The 20242-nt window shown below is 51.2% G+C and overlaps 1 protein-coding gene across 11 annotated transcripts in view; it reads right to left on the reverse strand.

Moving 5' to 3' along the window:
- The window catches only part of MEF2D (myocyte enhancer factor 2D), a 101270-nt gene that overhangs the window by 7975 nt on the left and 73053 nt on the right, over nucleotides 1-20242 (reverse strand). For 7 of the 11 annotated variants that reach the window (XM_025214344.1, XM_006032586.3, XM_025214342.1 and 4 more), the window contains 6 exons: nucleotides 17444-17581; nucleotides 11804-12014; nucleotides 10920-10976; nucleotides 6353-6543; nucleotides 4967-4987; nucleotides 2373-2502 (listed from right to left, as the gene is read on the reverse strand). In XM_025214344.1, the coding sequence (XP_025070129.1) occupies nucleotides 2373-2502; nucleotides 4967-4987; nucleotides 6353-6543; nucleotides 10920-10976; nucleotides 11804-12014; nucleotides 17444-17581 (748 nt within the window). Of the gene's footprint in view, nucleotides 1-2372; nucleotides 2503-4966; nucleotides 4988-6352; nucleotides 6544-10919; nucleotides 10977-11803; nucleotides 12015-17183; nucleotides 17319-17443; nucleotides 17582-20242 lie in introns of all 11 variants that reach the window. The other 4 variants (XM_025214347.1, XM_014524171.2, XM_025214346.1 and 1 more) reach the window with 4 other exon arrangements.

Below are 20242 nucleotides of genomic sequence, written 5' to 3' on the forward strand. Positions count from 1 at the left end.
AGCTGCCGGGCGGATTGGGGCCGCACCCTCCAGAGAGGCCCGGGACTGGGTTCTCTGGTTTGGCAGCCCCTGATGCCCGCGGGGTGTGACGGGCCTCACTGCAGCCAGAATGAGGAGACGGATCTGGATTCTGTCCGCTAGGAGCTTCCAACAGCCCACCTCGAGTGAGGCTTATAGACCAGGCACTAGGAAAGACGCAGGACATGCACCAAGCAGTGCTCTGCACAGGCTACCTGAGTTCCAGGTACAGGCCACCCCATGTCTCCTGGGGCTGTCATTTAAGCCCGCACCAGAGAATGAATCAGACACCTCCAAAATTGGAATCATGGATCTCTAGAGCTTTAGCCAAACACCAAGCTGTGGAGGTCTCATCCTCTGGGTGCAGGAGCATATGCACAGAAGCTGCAAATGATGCATGAAGTGCAGGGTAGCTGGAGAGCCAGAGCTCCAGTAACCCAGCTCTTTCCTGCCCCTCATTCCATGCCAAGCACCTCTGTTTCACTTAAATGTGCATATTCATATCTCCGCTTCCTCAACACAAGCAGGAGGAAGCCTGGGCGTCTTAGAGCACCTGGGTCTGATTTCCACCTACAGTCACTGCACCAACCAACTGCTCAGCCCCTCTGCTAATCTGATTCAATGGCAGGGAGAGGTGGAGCGGTCTCCCAAAGGAAATAACTTCACCTCCAGCTTTTAGGACTTCCTTCCAGCCATGTGTCTGTGCATCCTGTCTGCTGGGGGCTAGATCCCCCAGCTGCTGTTGCCCCAATGATCCACTGGCTTATATGTACTCGGGATATATTTGGCATTGTCAAGGAGTGGAAGGAAAAACCCCACTGGTGTTGGACTGCAAAGGCTGTGGGGCAGGGTCTGGCTCTTGCTATAGGCACAAAGACTAAATAGTTATGCTAGTGGAAAAAGGAGTTGGGAGGAAACGTACCACAGCTCAACTGAACCTGCTGTAACCACTTCATCTGTCTGCTCTATCCCATGGTAAATGGAAGCTAATCTAGTCATTTGCCACCTATTTCATTCTGGGATAAAATCACTGCAGCTTAGTATCCCCTACCGAAGGGCAGGAGAGGACAGACAGAGCAGTTACAGAACATCAGATGTCCACTCAAAAGCAGTAAATCTCCCCCCACACACTTTGATGCAGGACAACTCTTCATCCATCCACATCCTTTGTGAGAGCACAGCAGCTGGCAAAATGTGCTCCTGATTTCAGTGGGGTTCTCTCTGCCCTAGTCGTAGCACTAACGGTCATTTAATAGCATCTCTGCTCTCAAGCCCAAGGGTCAGACAAGAAGGGCCCCATGCCAGCATATTTTGCTTTTTGCAAGGGCAAAAGAAACAGGTTCAAAATCTATCCTAATGCAGGATCGTTTCCAACTGAACACCTACTGCAGGCATTTTGGCAGGGTCTAAGCCAGTGCTTCTCAACTTTTTTAAACTCAAGGCACCCCTTGGAAAATGCCAGCACTTAGTTTCCACTGTATTTTGTCTATAGAAAAATACTAGAGTAATTCTGCTGTTGCAAAGAACACAAGAGAGACCAAAACAGGTCATTTTTAACACTCCAGATTCCTTTAAAATCTCTGGGCTTACTTTGTGAACTATGTTCGCACACTTAACAGTGCTAACACTGTGTGAAACCCTGCGGCACCTTTAAAAGGCTCTCAGGGTACCCCTGGTTGAGACTCACTGGTCCAAACCTTGTGCTGGATCCTCTGCCCAAGGCTGGGTTCCTCACAAGAAGCCTTCTAGTCACATCTGAACACAAACCTGTTGGGCAACACCTATTAATTACAGAGGGTGTTTCCAACACGCCTATTCCGCATTCTTCCAGATAGACAGCTTTGCAACAACATTTTTATCTGACAGTGAGATGAGCAGATGCCAAAATGAGTTATACAGGAAACTAACCAGCCCTGAAGTCTGCACAAGCATTTGACAGGTTTCATCTGTGTGATCCCTTTAGAGCAGACAGGTATCCTATAGCTTCCCTATTCCTTCCTAGTCCCCATCAGCTAGAAACTGATTTATGCCCAGAAACAGGATAGCTCATCTTCCTTCCAGACATCCTGGGTCTAACAATCATTTACATCAAGTTTCTTATACAACTTCTCCAAAGTAGGTGTGACTGCAATTAGCATCTACTTTATAGGCATCATTCCCTGCCCTGGCACAACAGGGCCACAGGATGAGTAAAAATCATGTCCTCAAGATCCTTGTGGATATAACAGGGGATATCCCCATTGTCCCTATACATATCCCTGGCTTCGCTTTGATCCTGCTAAGGCATTTATTTCCACAGGCTGATTATGCTTCAGTCTCAATAGGCAGGACAGTTCCAGGGAGGTTGCTCTTACCTGTGTTGTATGCCGTGGGCATGGCAGAGAAAGGCAGGCCCTGTGTCAGCAAACTCGGGGTGGCCACTGAGACGACTGGTGTGGTTAAAGAATGAGTCGCTTGTGAGACCCCTAACCGCTGCGTGTTCTGCTGCAGAAGCAAAAGGAGAAGCAGTTAGAGCCCTGGAGGGTTGGGGTTTCCAATGGCTGCTGGGTTTCTTCCACCTGCCTCTGAAGCAGTCAGCACTGGGCAGAGACAGACAGAGGATGTTTAAATTCAGGTGAGTCTGATCCAGTTCAGCAATCCCAATACACAGTGAAGTAATGGATCATGCAATGTTGCAGCACGTGAGTTAGTTTCTCAGGACACCCATGCAATCTATTGGACAAACTAGTTTTGTCTAAAATGCCTAAAAAACTCAAGTCCCTTTGGCTACCGTTGGGGAATCGAAATGCGATGGGTAAAGCCCAAGGGGATATTATACCAGAATAAGGGAGGGCGTGCATTTAAGGTGCTCTCACAATTCTGAATCACTCATGTGGGCATGGTCACTCTGGCTTGCAAATTGGAGCCACTTAAATCAGAATAAAAACAGGATCTCTTATTCCAGTTTATCAGCATCCACATAGAGCAGAACAGCTAGTTTCCCAACTGCTATTGCAGTCCATTTCCCTGTGCAAACATGCTCTTAGCAAGGCAGAGATATTGTGCTGACCCCCAGTACCTGAATGAATGTGACCCCTGTGCCCTATTTGCTAAAAATCAATGCCCACCCCAGGGACCTCTCCGATGCAGAGAGACACACTGTGCCTCTCCAAACAGTGCCCTCTTTCAAGGGGAAAGGAATCTCTTTCCCCTTAAAGCCTCTCTCTGGAGGTCCCTGAAGGCACAAAGCCCTTTCACACTGCTCTTGCAAGGAAAAAAAATGGGGGGGAAGGGGGGAGACAGATCTTGAAGTAGGCCTGAGCCCAAAATCTTATGGCAAGCAAGAATTGATCCCCAAATGCCAGGGCCATGAAACAGCAGCTTGTTTACAGCTCATGATTTCATGCTACGCCGGCTTGCAGTAAGCAACAGTCTCAGGCCCTATTCATGCAGGTAAAACCTGTTGACATTTGAATGCTTTCCCACTCCCCCATGTCACTGTAACACCCATGCAGGTTGCTAACTGTTCCAAGTTAGCAGTCATTCAAGATTATAATAGTCAGGCACATGCTCCTGAGTGAAGCTGCTTATCAGGGTAGGCTCAGTGGATGGTTATTGCTCTATGCTTTAGGAGACAGATTCTCAGTGTAAATCGAAGGAATAGGGTGGCATATCTTTAAAGACACAGCAAACCCTCTAGTAGTGCTCATGCTGTTCGACGGCTGCCAGGAGCGCACCCACTACATTAGCAGGGGCTGAAGCTGCTGGCAAAGGGTTAAGTGGATTGTGCTGCCTGACTCACGGAGGGGCAGGTGACTCATCCTCCCTGCTGTGTACAAGGAGGTGGGAGTAGCTGTTTAGAGAGACAGAGAGGATCTCGGGTGTAGGCTGGGCAATCTGGAAGGAGAGTCTGGGGAGCTGAACCGTGTGTTAGCAGAGCCAAATGCAGGCAGGAGGAGTGTTTGCACTCAAAGGGATGAGTCTGGAGCACTGCAAAAATATGGCCACCTTGCCCTGAAAGAGCTCGCAGTGCTCTGCTAAGGAAGGCAGGATCCTTAGCCCTGCTCCACAGGAGCAAAATGGGGAGCGCCAAGGAAGTCACCTGCAGGCCAGTGGTAGCTACACCCAAGGCTGCCAAGCTCCATCCACTCAGTCATGCTGCCACCTCCCCAGGAGGGAAAGCCTCCGTGCCACTCCCCTTTGAAGAACTCCCAAACCCCTGGTCCTGAGTACCCACCCCCCACACACTTTTAATGATGCCTTACAACCTTTCCTAGATGTGGCCACCCTGTCAGCCACCTGCCCTGCACCACAACAGTGTTAGCACAGAGGAGCAGTGATTGCTGCAAACAAGGTGACACTCCAAGCTGGGCAGTCATGAGAAGGAGACCAGGGGCCAGGAGACCAAACCATGCATGGAGACCAGGGTACAGGAGCAAACTCAAAGGCCAGCTACTTCCAACTAAAGCAAGCAACGAGCTTCTGAATGTGCCCAGAACCCGATCTAGTTCCTACCTCTCATTTTAGCAATAAGGGGCCGTAGAAAAACTGACACGGCTTCACTGCAGCTAGCGGGGCAGACTCAGGGGTGTAAATTGTTTTTGACATCAATGGGTTATAGCTCAACAGCTGGGTAACTCAGCTTCATAGAGGTGAAGGTGTAAATCAGGGATGCTGTTTTACACTCAGGGCAGCTACAGCCCACTAAGGTTTATGCTTTTCCCTAAAACACAGTGTCCCAGAGCCCGATTCCCCATTTCAATGCAACCTCTTGGCATTGCTAGAGTAGCATACAGGGGTAAATAAGACTTAGGATCCCTCAGTTAAACCCCAGCCCTCCAAAGTGTGTGTGTGTGTGTGTTGGGGGTAGGGGGGGGAAGGGTAGAGTTACAGGATCATCCTGACATTCGTGTTAAACCAAACAGACTCATGACATGTTGGGACACACAGACACAGCAAGGGAACTCACCAGAGCCAAGTGGTCCTCCGTCTGCATGCACAAGAACAGAAAGAAAGCCAATGGGTACCGTTATGTTGGCAGCTCTTCCCAACCCAGCACCAGAGGCTCATGGACAACAAGCGCCCTCTTTTACCATCACAGCTTTGCTGCCATAGGTGCATGGAAGTCTCTCACTGACAGCCATGCCAGCAAAGACCCCCATGGAGATGGGCACAAGGCCAGGCAAACCTGTCCTTTTCCTGGGAGAACTGATGTAAGCCAACTCTTTCGCTGGCACTGCCAGGAAAGCTCTATTAATGCTGGCAGGCCCTTTCAAGTACAGATTAGCCTAGTAAGGAAAAACGTGCCTTTCTTTTAAGTCAAAGTTAGCTAATGGCGAGTTCTTGACTGCAGAGTTAATGTGAGTTCTCACACCTGGAGTCAGCAGAGATCGCTTGGAAGTGACCATGTTGGTGATGGCGGCACCGCAAAATATTGCAGCAGAAATTCAGTTGTCAGGCAAACTTCAAGTGCGTTCACACTCCAAGCTGCTCAGGTAGATGAGAGCTGGCGCTGGAGTTGAGAGAAATGGTCCTACCTTGAGGTGTATCCCATGTCCCCCCACTAGACTGGCCAACTCTGTTTAAGGCACTGAGCATGTGGAACGTGAAGTGAATCATCCTGGTTACAACAGCATTAACTCTGCAGCCTGGCCAAACCCAATATAGCCAACACAACCTCAGACACTCATCACACCTGCCGCTGGATTCTCTTTTATCCTCAGCTTTGGTGGCAGAGAACACCCCAAAATGGTCCGTTACATTCGTTGTCCTCATTTTGGCGTCACAGGCCTCAATACATGTGAAAACCCAGGCTCCTGTACTGACATCTCCTTTAAAGCTGCTGCACGCTACCAGCATGGTACAAAGCCCCTTTCTAGCATTGCTGAGAACCTATTGTGAAGGCAGCTTTTCATCATGATGCTCTTGTTGGCGCATCACATTGCAGCTGGAAAGCCATGGGCTATTACTGGAAAATATCATGTGATTTAGAAGCAGCCTTCCTGCTTTTGGACAGGGGCTTAGACTTTGAGGTCCGGGGAGTTCTTGGGTTGCCTACTGCCTCAGAGAACAGCATCCCTAGAACAGCCCAACTCTGTGTGCATTGTGTAGTGGCATGCCATTGCTGAGAAGAGGAGGTGTATTTTCTAGCTGTGTTATATGCCCTATCCCTGGGATAGGCTGCAGTATTCTCCAGCAATGATCCATCAGCAACATCGCCGCGTGCTCCTGTTGCTGGGGAATACTGCTGTCAACCTCCAGTCTTCAGCGTCTCCCTGGAGCCGAGCGACCTGATTTCCCAAGAGACGGCAATGCGGCTGCCTCAAGAATTTCCCCGGTTGCGCTGAGCACTCACCAAATGGTGCATGAGCCCCTTGCCGCTCTGTGAGGTGATGACACGGAGGTCCGGCTTGCGGCTGTTGGCGGCGAGCTGGGCGGTGTGGGAAGGCGGCGGCGGGGATTTGGGTGGGATGATCTTGCCCAAGCTATTACCGTTGGAGACCGGGAGCAGGCCGGGAGAGGCTCTGGCACTGACGTACCCATTCCCTGCAGGGAGAGGACATGGGGAGTAAATACACGTGTGTTTGGTGCAGTGGGGAGAGAGCAGGTTCGATTCTCCATTGCCCTGTGTAGGTGTCCCTTCAAGCCAAGTCAGCCTGGGAGGGCAGGGAATTGCCCTGTGTCAGGTGCTCAGTGGTAACTTTCCATGTGTATACTCTTACTCCAGGGTAGATGAAAGCAGACCCTTTTCCACTGGGGTGCAGCAGAGTGGATCGCACTGTGTTGCATGTAGGAGCCTACACACCAGCTCCTACCACAGAGCAGTCGACACACTGTAAAGCCCTCAGCTTGGGGTCCCTGGCTTGTGTGTCCATACCCTCAGGCCAAGCTAGGGAGGCTGGAGCACAGATGAGACTTGAACCCAGGTCTCTCCAGTTCCAATTCACCACTTTCACCCCTCTCCCTCTTGGGGCTATGAAAAGACATGCAGGAGACATGACACTTCTGATTCTCGTCGCACTGAGGCCACTTTCTGACAACCTGGCAGGTGAAGCCAGCCCAAAGGACCATCCCTTTCCTTTAACGATCCCATTGCACAAATAGGAATTACATTCTTGTATCCTAATGCCCCTCTGATGATTACAGTCTCCCCAGCCTCCAGCTCCTCTTCCTCCCCAGCTCAGTTTGGAACTTTAGGAAGGAAGGAAGGAAGGAAAGCAATTTGATGAACATCAGGAAAAGAGTAATTTGGATCCGATTACTGTTCTGATGAGATTTTTCTTTTTCTTTGATATATGTGTGCGTGTGCGTGCATGTGTGTGTGTGTGTGAGTGTGCGCGCGTGCGCGTGTGTGAGAGAGAGAATAGGCCCTGAAGATAGAAAGACATTTAGCAATCACCAAGATTCAGCCCTCATATTCAGCGCCTGTTAGACTGGGAAAAATAGGTCGCTGATTGCATTATTAATCACGCCGACAATTGGACCACATCTGCATTTCGGCAGGAGGTGGGAGGCGACGATGTTGCTTCCAACATGAGGCATTCTCAGCTGAGGCCCAATTTTGTTCCTGCTGCTCCCAGGACACAGGGTGATCGAGTGCTCGGGGCAGGAAGTGGAAGTTGCCACAGCAAAGATCTGATCCCACTGGAGACCCATGGTAATTCCCCCACTGAGCCCAATCAAACGAGAGAGAATTGGGAGGGAAAAATTGGATCCAGTGAGAACGAGGTCCTGGGTGCGGCATACACTAAAGATGTGCTGTCAAATTAGTGGACCTGATCCTTGCCTGACTGCAGGAGAGTCTGGAAGAGCAGAGCAAAAACCACTGAGTTTTCTTCGCTGGGCTGGATGGTCGTGTATGCTACAGCAGCCTCAGGGGTGCTCTAATTAGAAACAAGTCCTGGCCATGACTCCTTAGCTGGCACTGGGAAAGGGGTAAGGAGCGATCCACACCTAACAGCTCCTGCATGCAAGAGAGATCACCCAGGGAAAGGATTTCACGTCTGCTCCATTTTGGGTTGCTCAGAAGTCTAAGTGCCAGCCCTGCAACCTATCTGGCCCGATATCCTGTCTCCATCCAAGGAGACCAGGTCCTACAGAGGAAGAAACACTGCAGCAAGGGACAGCGGTCTGCGAGGATGGTTTGCTCCTGACCCTAAATGTTTGCACCCCGAAACAGGAGGCTCAGGGTCTCTGCACTATGTTGGCACACGCTGTTGTGCCAACATAGTGCAGAGGCACAACCGAGGCACACGCTATTGTGCCCACGTGCCGCTCGCAAGGCCGCTGGCTTTTATGTTAATTGAAGATGAAGGTGCATAACATTTCCAGGGTGACCTTGGCTGCTGGCAGTCAGTTCCTCTTACGATGGAGCTTCTACCGCGGAGCGCGAGTGAGACACAAGGGGCCGAGGCCACGAAGGATGCGAGAAGCCCTTCTGTTTCCCAGCCTTCGCAGGGACACATGCAGAGGCTCCCATGGTAACCACCACAGCGGCATCTTGCTGGGCTGCCTCAAGCGCAGAGTGCACCGCTGCCTCCAGCAGGAGGGCATCAGCTCCACTCCAGCCATGTGTCATAGGCCCTATACTGCCTCTAAAGAGTCTCCTTTAGGCTCCAGCAGCACACATGAGACCTCATCTGTAGCCTGAAATTTCCCCAGACTGCAGCACAGCACCACGTCCTGTATGCCCACAGGAAACACAGGAAGAGACCAAAGCCTGGCCCAGGGTGAAACTCAAAGTTATCCCCAAGACATCTTGAACTCTGTGTCCACTCTGAGAAAAAGAACAGCGATCCCCTCTTTGCCAGCTTCCCCCCACATGCAGCCACCTGACATGCATCTAGGTGTTGATGCAAGCCAAGGGGCTAGGAAGGGGCTGGGGGGAATGGAGGGGGAGCAGCAGAGGCTGACGGGGGCTGCAGGGCCTGCCGCTCGCCCGCTCCTGCTCCCCAGAGCAGCTGCAGGAATGTGAGGAATGGCTCGGTGACGTCAATCCTGACCTTCATGAAACCTGCCAAGCTGGAAGCTGGAGCGGCTGCTCCCAACAGCTGACGTGGGGGCTGCAGGGAGGTGGTGCTGGGGCTGGAGGCTTGGAGAGGGGGGGAATAGAAAGTGACAGGGCTTGTCCCTGCCAGGTGGGGGTGGAGGGAGAGCAGCAGCAAACTCCTGACACGGATCTTGGGGGCTGTCATGTCCTGGGGATGGGCTCTGCTCCCAGGAGCTGCAAAGGTACACGATGGAGATAAGACACCTGCCCTGGGCCCCCTTCAGCCCTCACAAGCCCAAGCATACACAGCAGAGCATAGGTGTGTCAGGGCATGGTGCTACAGGGATTTGCACTGCAGCTCATGGGTTACAGGTTGCCATAAGCCACAGAGGCTGGAGGAAAGGGAGCGAAAGGGTTGGAAGGATCCTCTCTCCATTGGAGAGAGTCCAGTGAAGGGCAATGAAAATGGTTTGGGGGTTGGGGAACATGACTTATGAGAAGAGGCTGAGGGAACTGGACTTATTTAGACTGGAGAAGAGAAGACCAAGTGGGGATTGTATAGCAGCCTTCAATTCCCTCCAGGGTGGTTGCATAGAGGATGGAGCTGGACTGTCCTCAGTGGTGGCAGATGACAGAACAAGGAGCAATGGGCTCCAGTTGAAGCAAGGGGAGTTTGTTGGATATTAGGAAAAACTCTCTCACTAGGAGGGTGATGAAGCACTGGAACAGGCTACCCAGACAGGTGGTGGCATCTCCATCCTTGGTTTTTAAGACCAGGTTTGACAAAACCTTGGCTGGGATGATGTAGTTGGGGCTGGTCCTGCTTTGAGCAAGAGGCTGGACTAGATGTGACCTCCTGAGGTCCCTTCCCACCTCATTTTCTATGATTCTAGCAGCTTCCTGAGCTGTCCAGGTTTGGGGCTCCAGTTTGGCTCTGTTTAAAACACACATTGAGATCCAGGATCATATTTTCATATGGACAGTGTGATCCAGGCTCAGCTACAACAGCACTACATAGGTCATTAGCCCCTTTCAATACCTGCCTTCTCCCCCACACAGAGGTAAAGATTGGGAGGGTAATCTGGGCTTCTTATTAATACCAAATCATGGCCTCTTATTCACATCCTGCCTTAACCACACTTTGCTGCCCCAAGGAGGAACTTGGACCATTAAAACACACAATAACTCTGCTGAGTTCAGGCTTGGTCTCACTTGCATCACAGCAGCTGTGGGTTCTTACTAAAGCCTAATACCACGTCTGCTGTCCCTGCTGCACCCTGCTAGGGGCTTCACAGACATCTAGTGAGAGGCAGCTGTTTGCAGCCCAGTCTAAAACACCGTCCTCCCCCGCAAAAATGTGTTAACCTGAAAGCTCAAGTTCCCCGACACCTGTACATGCGGTTACAAAGAGGATGGAACTAGACTCTTCTCAGTGGTGGTAAATGATAGAACAAGGAGCAATGGTCTCCAGTTGCAGCAAGGGAAGTTGAGGCTGGATAGTAGGAAAAACTCTCTCACTAGGAGGGTAGAAAAGCACTGGAACAGGTTACCCGGAGAGGTGGTGAAATCTCCATCTTTGGAAGTGTTTAAGACCCAGCTAGACAAAGCCCATAGCTGGGATAAGATAGTTGGGGATGGCCCTGCTTTGAGGGATTTGGAGATAGTCCTGAGGGTCCCTTCCAACCCCAATTGTCTATGATTTCTAATGCCCAGCCCCAGATCAGCAAGCAAGGAGGCAAGAACCCTTATTTTATAGCTGGGTAAACTGAGGAACAAACAGAGAAGGTGAGGTGACTTATCCAAGGTTTCCCACCAGGCCTGGGGCAGTAGTGGGCATAGAACCCAGGTACTGGGAACAGAGCCTGTGCACTGCTCTAGCCACTAAGCCACACAGCCTGCAGGGATGGAAAAAACAGCACAGCTTCTCACTCACCCACGGGACTGGGGCAGGCTCCATTTGTGTTGTTCAAGTCTCCCCCAAGCATCGCCCCTAGAAAACAATCAGAACCAAGTCAGTTAGGAATCTGGTCTAGGGGGCACAATGGTGCTGGACCAGGTAGCGGGACTTCAGCAGCAGCAGCAAGTCCAAAAGCTGGGCTGCGTTCCCAGGAGTGGGTTTGGAAACAACACAGATCCAAGACCACATGCAATGGGGATGAGCTGTGCAGCACAGAAGCCCACTGCCAAGCTTTGGAAAACACTGTGGCTCCAAGGCAGAGAGCGCGATGCCTAGCAGCAGGGCTGGAAACAGGATCTGTCATGCTGGCATCTGCAGAGAGTGGTTACAACAAGCCTCCCGCAGCTCTGGGACAGCTGGGAAGTGCTCCTTCCCACTGAGAGCAGGGAGAGCCATTCCCAGTTCTTTCCCAATAAACTGCACCCTTTTTTCCTTCTTGTAACAAGACTTTTGGTGTCTGCCGGATGTACTCGGGATTCTGAATGCTTTGCTCATACCTCAAGCCTGTTAATTTTGCCACCAGTCCCCACTCACACATCACAGATGAGAGGGAGCTGGGAAAAGAACCCAGGAGTCCAAATTCCCAGTCCGCTACCGTAACTACTGGTGCACACCCCTCTTCCCCCAAACTTGAGAATTTAAACCATTCATCTATGTCATGCAAGTCAGACAGACACTTGGCTGAGATGGTTTAGTCAGGGCTGACCCTGCCTAGATTAGATGTGACCTCATGAGGTCCCTTCCAGCCCAGCTTTCCCATGATCCTAAGATCTGCCTTCCCAGTCCCCTGATCTCATCAACAGACAGCTGGGAAAGGCTGGCATTTCTCTTGGGCAGTCCCGCCTGGCGCAAACACTCACCGGCACTGGCTGGCCTCTGTGGCAAGCCTGGGGACACGGTGTTTCTCTGCAAAGTGGGCTGCTGAGGTGAGAGGAGCCGCGGGTCCGTCAGCGAGGAGGTCACAAGGGACTGGGTCACTAAGGAGCTCCCGGGGTTGCTGAACTGTAGCGTGTTCTGATTGGTCACGGGAACCGTCACAGGCATGGCAAAGTTCGGCGCTGGCACTGTGGACTGAACAGAGATGGGGGGTGTGAGCCAGAGGCTGTGCTGGGGGAGGACAGGGACAAGGGGGAGCTTTGCTGGGAGTTATTTGCTTTGCCAAGGAGCAGGCAGCTGTTAGGTGTGCTGACACCACACAAAACATCCCCGAGTCCTCCACCTGTGATGACGACCGAGGCCAGAGGAGACCAGACCCAGTTCATTTCTGACCCGCTCCTTGTGGGGACTTGCTCTCCCCAGCCCTATGCAGCCCCTCATGCCTGCTGTGGTTCCTCTGCTGCAGGACAGGCACCTCATGAAATGAGGGACCCCAACGCACCATAAGAACAAACCACTGCCCCATACACACCAGAACGCATGTTGCTTCCAGGCAGGCAGAGAAGAAGGAGCAAGAGGTGCCCACGAGGACACCATCAAAGCCACACTGCCTTGCAACCAGCTGCTTGGCTTTGTCTTCTGTTGTTTACTACAGGGAACGCTTTACGTACCACAGGGGTTAGCAAAGCATGTTAGAAAGAGCCCGCCGAGGGAGCTGGGCATGACTCAGCCCATCAAAGGGAAGCCAGAGCATGGTGGTCTTTGCGTAAGCAAGACCCACAACCACAGGGTTGATGCTGCTAAGAGGATGAATGGAGCTGACCGGGCCAGGCCCTCAGCTGGGGAAAAGGAGCACAGCTCCCTTAAAGTCAGCGGGGCACCCTGATTTACTCTAGCTGAATTATGCTCTGCTTACTGCAGCCGAGGCTTTCTCAGGGAGGCCTGTGGAAAGAGCCTGTTTGTACCACCTGGAAGTGTAAACCCCTGGAGAACTGTTCATATCCAAAACCACTGGTTCTTCACATGTGCTTGTTGAAAGGGAGAGGGTCTGTACCAATATGCCATGAGAAGGAGCTCAAGAGAGCTCCCATGGACAACACTGCTGGGCCTGCCACAAAGCTGGGTATCTCCTGCAGTTGCGCTACGGGGAAGTGTGGGGCTAAGACAGTAGTCCCCCACCTTGGACTTCCAAAAACACCAGGTTCAACTCCTGGCTCTGCTACAGACACCACCAGACCTCAGATAAGTCACTTGTGTTTCAGTTCCCCAATCTCAGGAAGCCAGAAGAGTCCCTCTAACTCTCAAGACCTTCAGGTCCATTCTTAATAGGTGTATGAGACACAACAGGTACACGGTGTCTAGCCGGGGTTTGTTGCTGCTTGCAGCAGACATGATAAAATGCAGGGCCTTGTCTTTAAAGGATGTGAACCATTAAAGTCAGTGGTGCTATGCTGATTTGGGCCAGCTCAGGATCCAGCCCACGCCCTGGGATTTCTTTGCAGGGGAAAAGGTCTCTAGCAATGGAAAGTGCCGAACACTTCATACCCTTGACCTTGGCCCATTACAGAGAGGGGCCTAGGGTGGTTTTTCCCAGTAGGTACAAACTGAGGAGGAGGAAATTTGAATCTAGCCAGGTGGAATTTTTTTGCTTCTGGAGAGGGCAGGGATTTGCTCTCTGGAAGCAGGGATTTTCTTTCCCTTTCGACAGCACCAAGCACAAACAGACCGTTCTTGGTTCCAAAATGCATTGCCACTCAAGCCACAGAACAGCACCCGGCTGCGCTAGGCACCGCACAAACCCAGAACACAAAGGATCTGAAGAGTTGATCTCAGACTGGCTCGCAGCACTCCCGAAGTGCTGCTTTGCTTCACAGAGGCAAGGCAGAGAGAGGTCCTGTTACTCCATGCACACAGCTGCTGCCATTGCTGATGGCAGAGTCGGTGATGAGAGCCAGGGTCTGCCCTTAGGAAGCAGAATCATGCCTATTTCAAGGTCCTTCAATCCCAACTTGAGAGTGCACCACCCATCTGGGTCCCTGTTAAAGCCAGACTGTCGAGATTATCTTAACACTCTTTCTTATACCACTAATTTGCTTTTCATTAATGAGGCCAGGCACCTGCTTGGAGGCTTTCCCAGGGCTTTGCTAAAGCCCCATTTTAATTGTATCGGGCTTGGAAAGTCAGGTGGTTTCACCATCTCTCAGCTTTGCTAGGACCCTTTTGCTAAGTGGCCCCTTGGTGCAGGACAGGGACACGACAGCAGACGGTTGAGCCCTGGCTCCTTTTGTTCGAGGGTTCACAGCCAGGAAAGCTCCCCAGTGCCACCCACCTCTTCCCATCAAAGGTCTCATCAGGACCCAGCAGTGCCAGGCAGCAGCAGGGCACAAAAAACGTTCCCCACCCCCAGCCTGAGCCCTTGCACTGCCTTGACTTGAGCCATTGCACTATAAGCTCTCCAGGGAGAAAGACTCTTTCTGAATCAGTTTCTCATGAGTACCAAGGGCCCTTAGCACAGCTCTGAAATGGATGCAGCTGTAATGTTGCAGCCTCCCTTATGCTGCCCTCAAAGGGGGTTGACTGGGAACGAGCTCCAATGTGTTTGAACCATGCCCCTCCATGTGTGTGTAAAAGAGAGAAGAGAGAGAAAGTGGGAAGGAAGGCAGGATAGACAGACAGATATGCCAGGATAGATAGATATGCAGGTGCTACATCTTTTGGTACACATGGGAGACCTGCAAAGCTGAGCCCCGGACCCTCTTCTCTCTCTCCATTTGCTTCAAGGTCTTTCGATCCTTCCCCCATGACTGAGTGCTCCTGTCCAAGCCCGCAAAGGGTCGTAGCACCTGAGCCCCCTCCAGCCAAGGACACAGTGCTGGGGCACTGGGGCTGCAGGGCCAGGTTATGGAAAGCAAAGGGGTCAGGGTGAACGCAGCTTGCACAACAATCCCAAACCCAGGGTTGGTCAGGGTGGGGAGAGGAGGGGAGGGGAGCTTATGAATCAACCAAACGTCAGTGCCTTCCTTTTACCAGGGAAAGCACATGTCCGTGGCACTCTGAACACCGCGCCAGTATCTACCCGGCCATTTCCCCCAGCAGAGGAGGCAGGTGGGTTAGTTCTCATCACACCAAACCAGCTGGTTAGAGAGAAAAGCATCTGCTCCAACTACACATTCCTCCTGCCTCACTCATCCCCGGGTCCTCAGGATGGGGGTGGGATGCTAGGCCTGACTGCTCGTGGGATGCTCTCGACTGGAAGGTCTCTGGGGCAGAGACTGGTAAGAATGGGAGCTAGTGGGATGCAGACCCTAAGTGACCAAGGGAGCCTCATTCTTCCATTTCCCTGATCCTGGATGATCTTTGACACCAGGGCAAAGGAAGTGCAAAATGCTGCCAGTTCTGATCTGGCAGGGCTCTGTCCCCACACCTGGCTGCAACTCCAGAGGCAGATCAAACCCTGCACTGATTTGGGGCTGGGGGGTGAGTGGGACCAGCTTTGTGCTGGTGTAAAAGGACTGCACAAGGTGCATGACAATCAGGCCAGGAGGGGCTGGCATGAAGCTGGCACGGGGAAGCCCAGAGAACCTCCCGCTCTGAGCCCAGCACCAAGCAAGCTGATGGCCAAATCCCAGCCAGATCCACTAAGGCAGGGCCAGGCCCTATCAGCTAAACCTTCCTTAACTCCAGGTTTTGTGGCCTGATTTTCTAAGATTTCTCCTCTTTGGCAGCAAATGTAGGGCTTTCAAAGAGGCACAATTCCAGTGATGCCCACTTTCAGACCCGTTTATATTGTCCCGGGGGCCTGCTAGAGCCTCAATCTTGGTCACAGGCTGAGGTTTCATTCCTTTCTAAGCATCAGCCCGGTGACGGAGACCTGACAGAGCCAGGGTCCCATTCATGTAAGGCTCCTTAGAGTGTAGCTACCTGTTTTAAGTCTCCCTGAATGCCAGAAGAGTGGCATTAAGGACGAAGGAGGTGCAGGAAGACTATTCACCCTGTTTTCACAGGAGCAAAGTCTCAGGAGAAGGCACAAGAACAGAAGGGACGATTCGGGAGTGTTTCTGCTACATCCATCCCTGGGAAATCAGCTTCCCTTTCTACTCCCTGCCTGACCAAGTAGCTAATCCTTCTGAAGACTGGCTCTCTTGGACAAATGGATCCTTTGTGACATCCCCTTCCCTTGACACAAATCCCTTCTGGCACTGTCCTGATGCCACCTCAGGGCTGGCGCTGTGACCGGAGGCTAAAACCTCCTGGGATTTGGGCCACTTCCACCAGCTGCACTGGACGGATTGTGGATTTGTGTGGATTTAATGTGAGAGCAAACCAGAGTAGATCCAGACCTGGGTACAGCGAGACCCTTCCCTTATGGAGGCAAAACTCCCCAGGAAGAAGAGTTTGCTGGATTAACAGCACCAGGATTTGACCCGAGGTTAGCAGCAATGGGACTGGATTTGAAGCTCTCTAATTTAACTGGAAGTTTCAAGCCAGATACCTCAACTCCTCTATATTCCTCACACTTAAAGGTAGCATGATCTCACCTGCACTGAGATGACGACAGTGGTACCACTCCCCTCCCATGGGAGGAAATTACCATATTTAATGACATACCACACCCCTTTCCCCCAAAAAAGTTAGCAATCAAAAATTGGGGGCATGTCTTAAATGAGGAAATCCATTCCAAACCATTTGTTTAAAGGAAACACCTTTTTTTTTTTAAATTCATTCAGCCTCCCAGACACAAGGCACTCGTCTTATTTGGGGGGCACATGGTATGCCAGCATATACAGTATGTTGGTTGGAAGGTGGTAACACCATGCACAGCTCATTCTCAATGCAAATAACTGAGTAACACATGCCTTTAAGTTTAATTGTGTCTATACTGGGGGATATGCTGGGATAAGTATATCAGTGCTAAAATAATAGCTCTGTTGGTAAGTCTTCTGATCTCAGAGCTCACCCAGCTGGCACCATCCAGGACCCTTCACCTCTGATTGATGCTCATTCTAAGACCTGACATAAATAGCCTGGGTGGGTGCTAGAAGTATAGCTGGGACTGTGCTGGAGGGAGGTGGATATTATAAAGGGGCTCTTTCCTCTCACTTTAAGGCCCCTTTGCACTGGCAGAGCAGGCAAGAGGGGTCTTAGCATCACTGGGCCTGTTTTTAACCATTAGGCAACATCACCTCCTAGTGCATCCCTAGCCCTGGGTTTGCTGCATCGGATGGGAGCAAACAAATGAGGCACAGCAAGGCTCTGGGAGCAAAGCCATGCAAATCACTACCTTTGCATACTAAGTGCTAAGTGTCCATCAGGGTGCAAGGGGGGGGCAGCAAAAAGGGGGGTTGCAGGCTACCAGCTACTCACTGCGAGCCTGTAACTCTGCATCATTTTATCAAACTCCTCATCAATCTTTTTATATTTCTCCTCCGTCTGTGGGGTCAGTGCAAACACTTCGTCCCCTTCTGGGCTCTCGCACTCCCTGTGCTTCTTGTTCAGCGCCTGTGACGTTCAGGGTCGGGTGGGGGGGAGGTGGTGGGGAAGAGGGTTGTGGGGAAATCGAACAAAAGAAAAAAAAAAAAAAAACACATAATGAAGGTTTCTGGCCAGAGGGGCACAGTACTTACACCATAGCGCTTGAATAGGATGTCCAGGTCCTCGCTGGCTTTGCGGTATTTGTCCTCCATCAGGGGGCTCTGGTCGATGGAGTCTTCTCCGTCAGGCTCCGGGCTGTCACAACCGTTAAAACCTTTCTTTCTTAACGTCTGAAAACACAACCGGGACAGGTTGAGACCTAGGCTGGAATGGGATAATGGGGGGCTGGTGGTGTCCGGGGCTGAAATGGAAGGAGGGGAATAGGGTGATGCCTTTACCGCAGACCTGGTCAGGGAAAGGAAAGGGGTGGGGGAATCCTAGAGTTCTGCAAACAGGCATCAAACATGCTTAAAAAACTTGGGGGCGGGGAAGGAGAGCATGACAAATCCAACAGCAGAACCTTTGGGCAAACCTCATGATGAATCAATCCAACAGCACGGATCTGCAAATTCGGAGGGGGGAGGAAATCCCATCTTAAATGACCAATATTCACAATATTTTAACCGGCTCTGCTCCCCAACTAAGGGAGATATCTGGACCTTGGCTACACCAGGTTCCTCTTACCCTCAGACAGACACTGGGGTCTCGACTTCTTCCCGCGTCCAGTTTTGCTATTGATTTTCCACCTCGGTCAAATCACAGAGGTTTTCTGGATTTCTGTGCAAACTGGACGTATGGGCAACCTGTTCCTATGGTAACACCCTTCTCTACTGGCAGAGGGATGGGAATGAGGATCCCTCTTGCAAGATCTAACCAAAAAGAACAGCTCCCCCCACCCCTCCACTCCTGACCCTTTTCTCTACACAAAAGTAACTAACTCCCTTAGCCCAAGATCCTGCAGGCTTAACAGGATTTAACAACATCCAATTATGGGCCTTGTTCCCATTTCAGCTAAGGATCTGGCCCAAGGGATTTGACTAGGATAACGGAGAGTAAAGCACAATCCTGGGACTGAGACAAGGAATTCCACCGACTTCAAACGATCCATTCACATCAGGACTGAATTTGGTTCCGTAGCTCAAACTCAGATGCAAAAAAATCTATTCTCCCCACAATTCCCAGGATGACAATGATGGAGAACGGGAGAAATAAGCCCTGGTGCTATTTATTCTCCCATTAAGACACAAACAATGACTTGTCCCCAGCGAAATGAGTGGGTGGAATGTGGTTTTGTTTTCTTTTTAAGGCTGTTTTAAATAGATGCAAGGGTTTTGCTGTAACATGCAGTGGAGTCTGCCAACCTCAACACAATAAAACTGTATTAAGCAGGGAGGCTGGGTCTGCAGGACTACACAGGGTATAGGCTGCGCAGGGATAATCCCCTCGAACTGGAAAGCCAAACATGGCCACGTTTCTGGTTGGCTGGTCGCCCAACTCGTATCATAGTGGGGTTGCAGCTCCAAGTTAGGTTCAGAACTACTCACATTGGCATCAGCAGCAACACCCCTGAAGACTCCTTGGATTTACACCAGAAAAACTTGAGGAATTGGTCTCAGGCGTGTTTAGCAATTCTCTACCATTCTGCTGATAGGGATTCATTGTCCTTAGAGCCGCAAGACACCAAATGCCCCCAAAATGGGCTGGATGCCTCCCCTCTTTCAATGACCTTGTTACGTACAAACCCGGCACCTCAGAGGTTATCGAGATCAGGACCTGAAGAATGCACGTTGAGTCAATCGAGTCAAAATGCTGCAGGCAGGGAGGAAACACAGCCTAGGATCATCGGTTTCTGGAAAGCAGCATCAGCAAAGCCATTGACGACGGACCGAAACCGGAGGGGGAAAGGATCCAAACCAGATGGCTGGTCCGAAGCACAATAGGGATCTCCTTCTCCCCAGTTTGTCAGGCCAACAGCACTGCAGATGCAGAGGCATTTTGGGGGGCTCCTCCTCCAAAAGTGGCAAGCTTACAGTCTGTCATTGGCTTCACTGCTACCAATACCTGAGCAAGTAAGATTAACCCTGCAAGCCTGCTATATCACATCTCCTAAGAGCAGAGCGGAGAGACTCGGGAAGGCTTCTGACAGCCTGGCAATGCCAAGGCCTTGGCACGAGGGCACTACACTCCACCACTGGGTTCACCCACCAGCTTTTTCCCAGCACAACTGTTTTGCTTGGAGGTAGGAGACCTCCACTAGTAAAAAAACCTGGCCTGGCCCTTGTGGCACTGCAAGGAAGGTGAGTCATCCCAAGCAGTTATTTTAGTCCCCTTCCCCCACGGCAACAGCTCCATTACACCAATGAAGCTGCTACCCCACAAGGGCACTTGTATCACTTGCTGGGTGCAAATTTGCCTGTGTAAACAAGTTTGTCCCAGAAAAAAGCTCACAAGCCTAGTCTGGGACAGGCCCCCCTGGGTTTTAGTACACAACCTGAATTGCCAGACCTGCTTTCTACCCCAACACCTTCACCTGCTGGCCCCCCAGCCGTGACGCAGCGGGGATTTGCGCTGTTTGCTGGACACCCAGCCGTGACGCAGCGGGGATTTGCGCTGTCTGTTGTAAGAACCTGGATAATTTTGTACAGAAAGTTCCTCTTTGGCGTCGGGCAGCCAGTTTACAGATTGCATTACACATGCACATTTAATCACTGTATTTTCAAAATACCAGAAGCAATTAGGCGTTATTATGGAGCCCTCCCTTGCCAATTCTTTTTTTAAAGTCAAAGCTACAAAATTTCCTGGAAGTCTTGGTCTCTTCCCATGCCAAATTCCACAGAGGGGGGGAAAAATAATAAAAATGAAAAGCCTTGAGAATTCTCCCCTTGTCTTTCCCAGAAGAAAGGCATGTATCTGCTTCCAGGTCAAGTTTTAATTTGGAGAGGCTCTTTCCC

This window comes from Alligator sinensis, unplaced genomic scaffold, assembly GCF_000455745.1.
Source record: "Alligator sinensis unplaced genomic scaffold, ASM45574v1 scaffold811_1, whole genome shotgun sequence".
NCBI classification, from domain to species: Eukaryota; Metazoa; Chordata; order Crocodylia; family Alligatoridae; genus Alligator; species Alligator sinensis.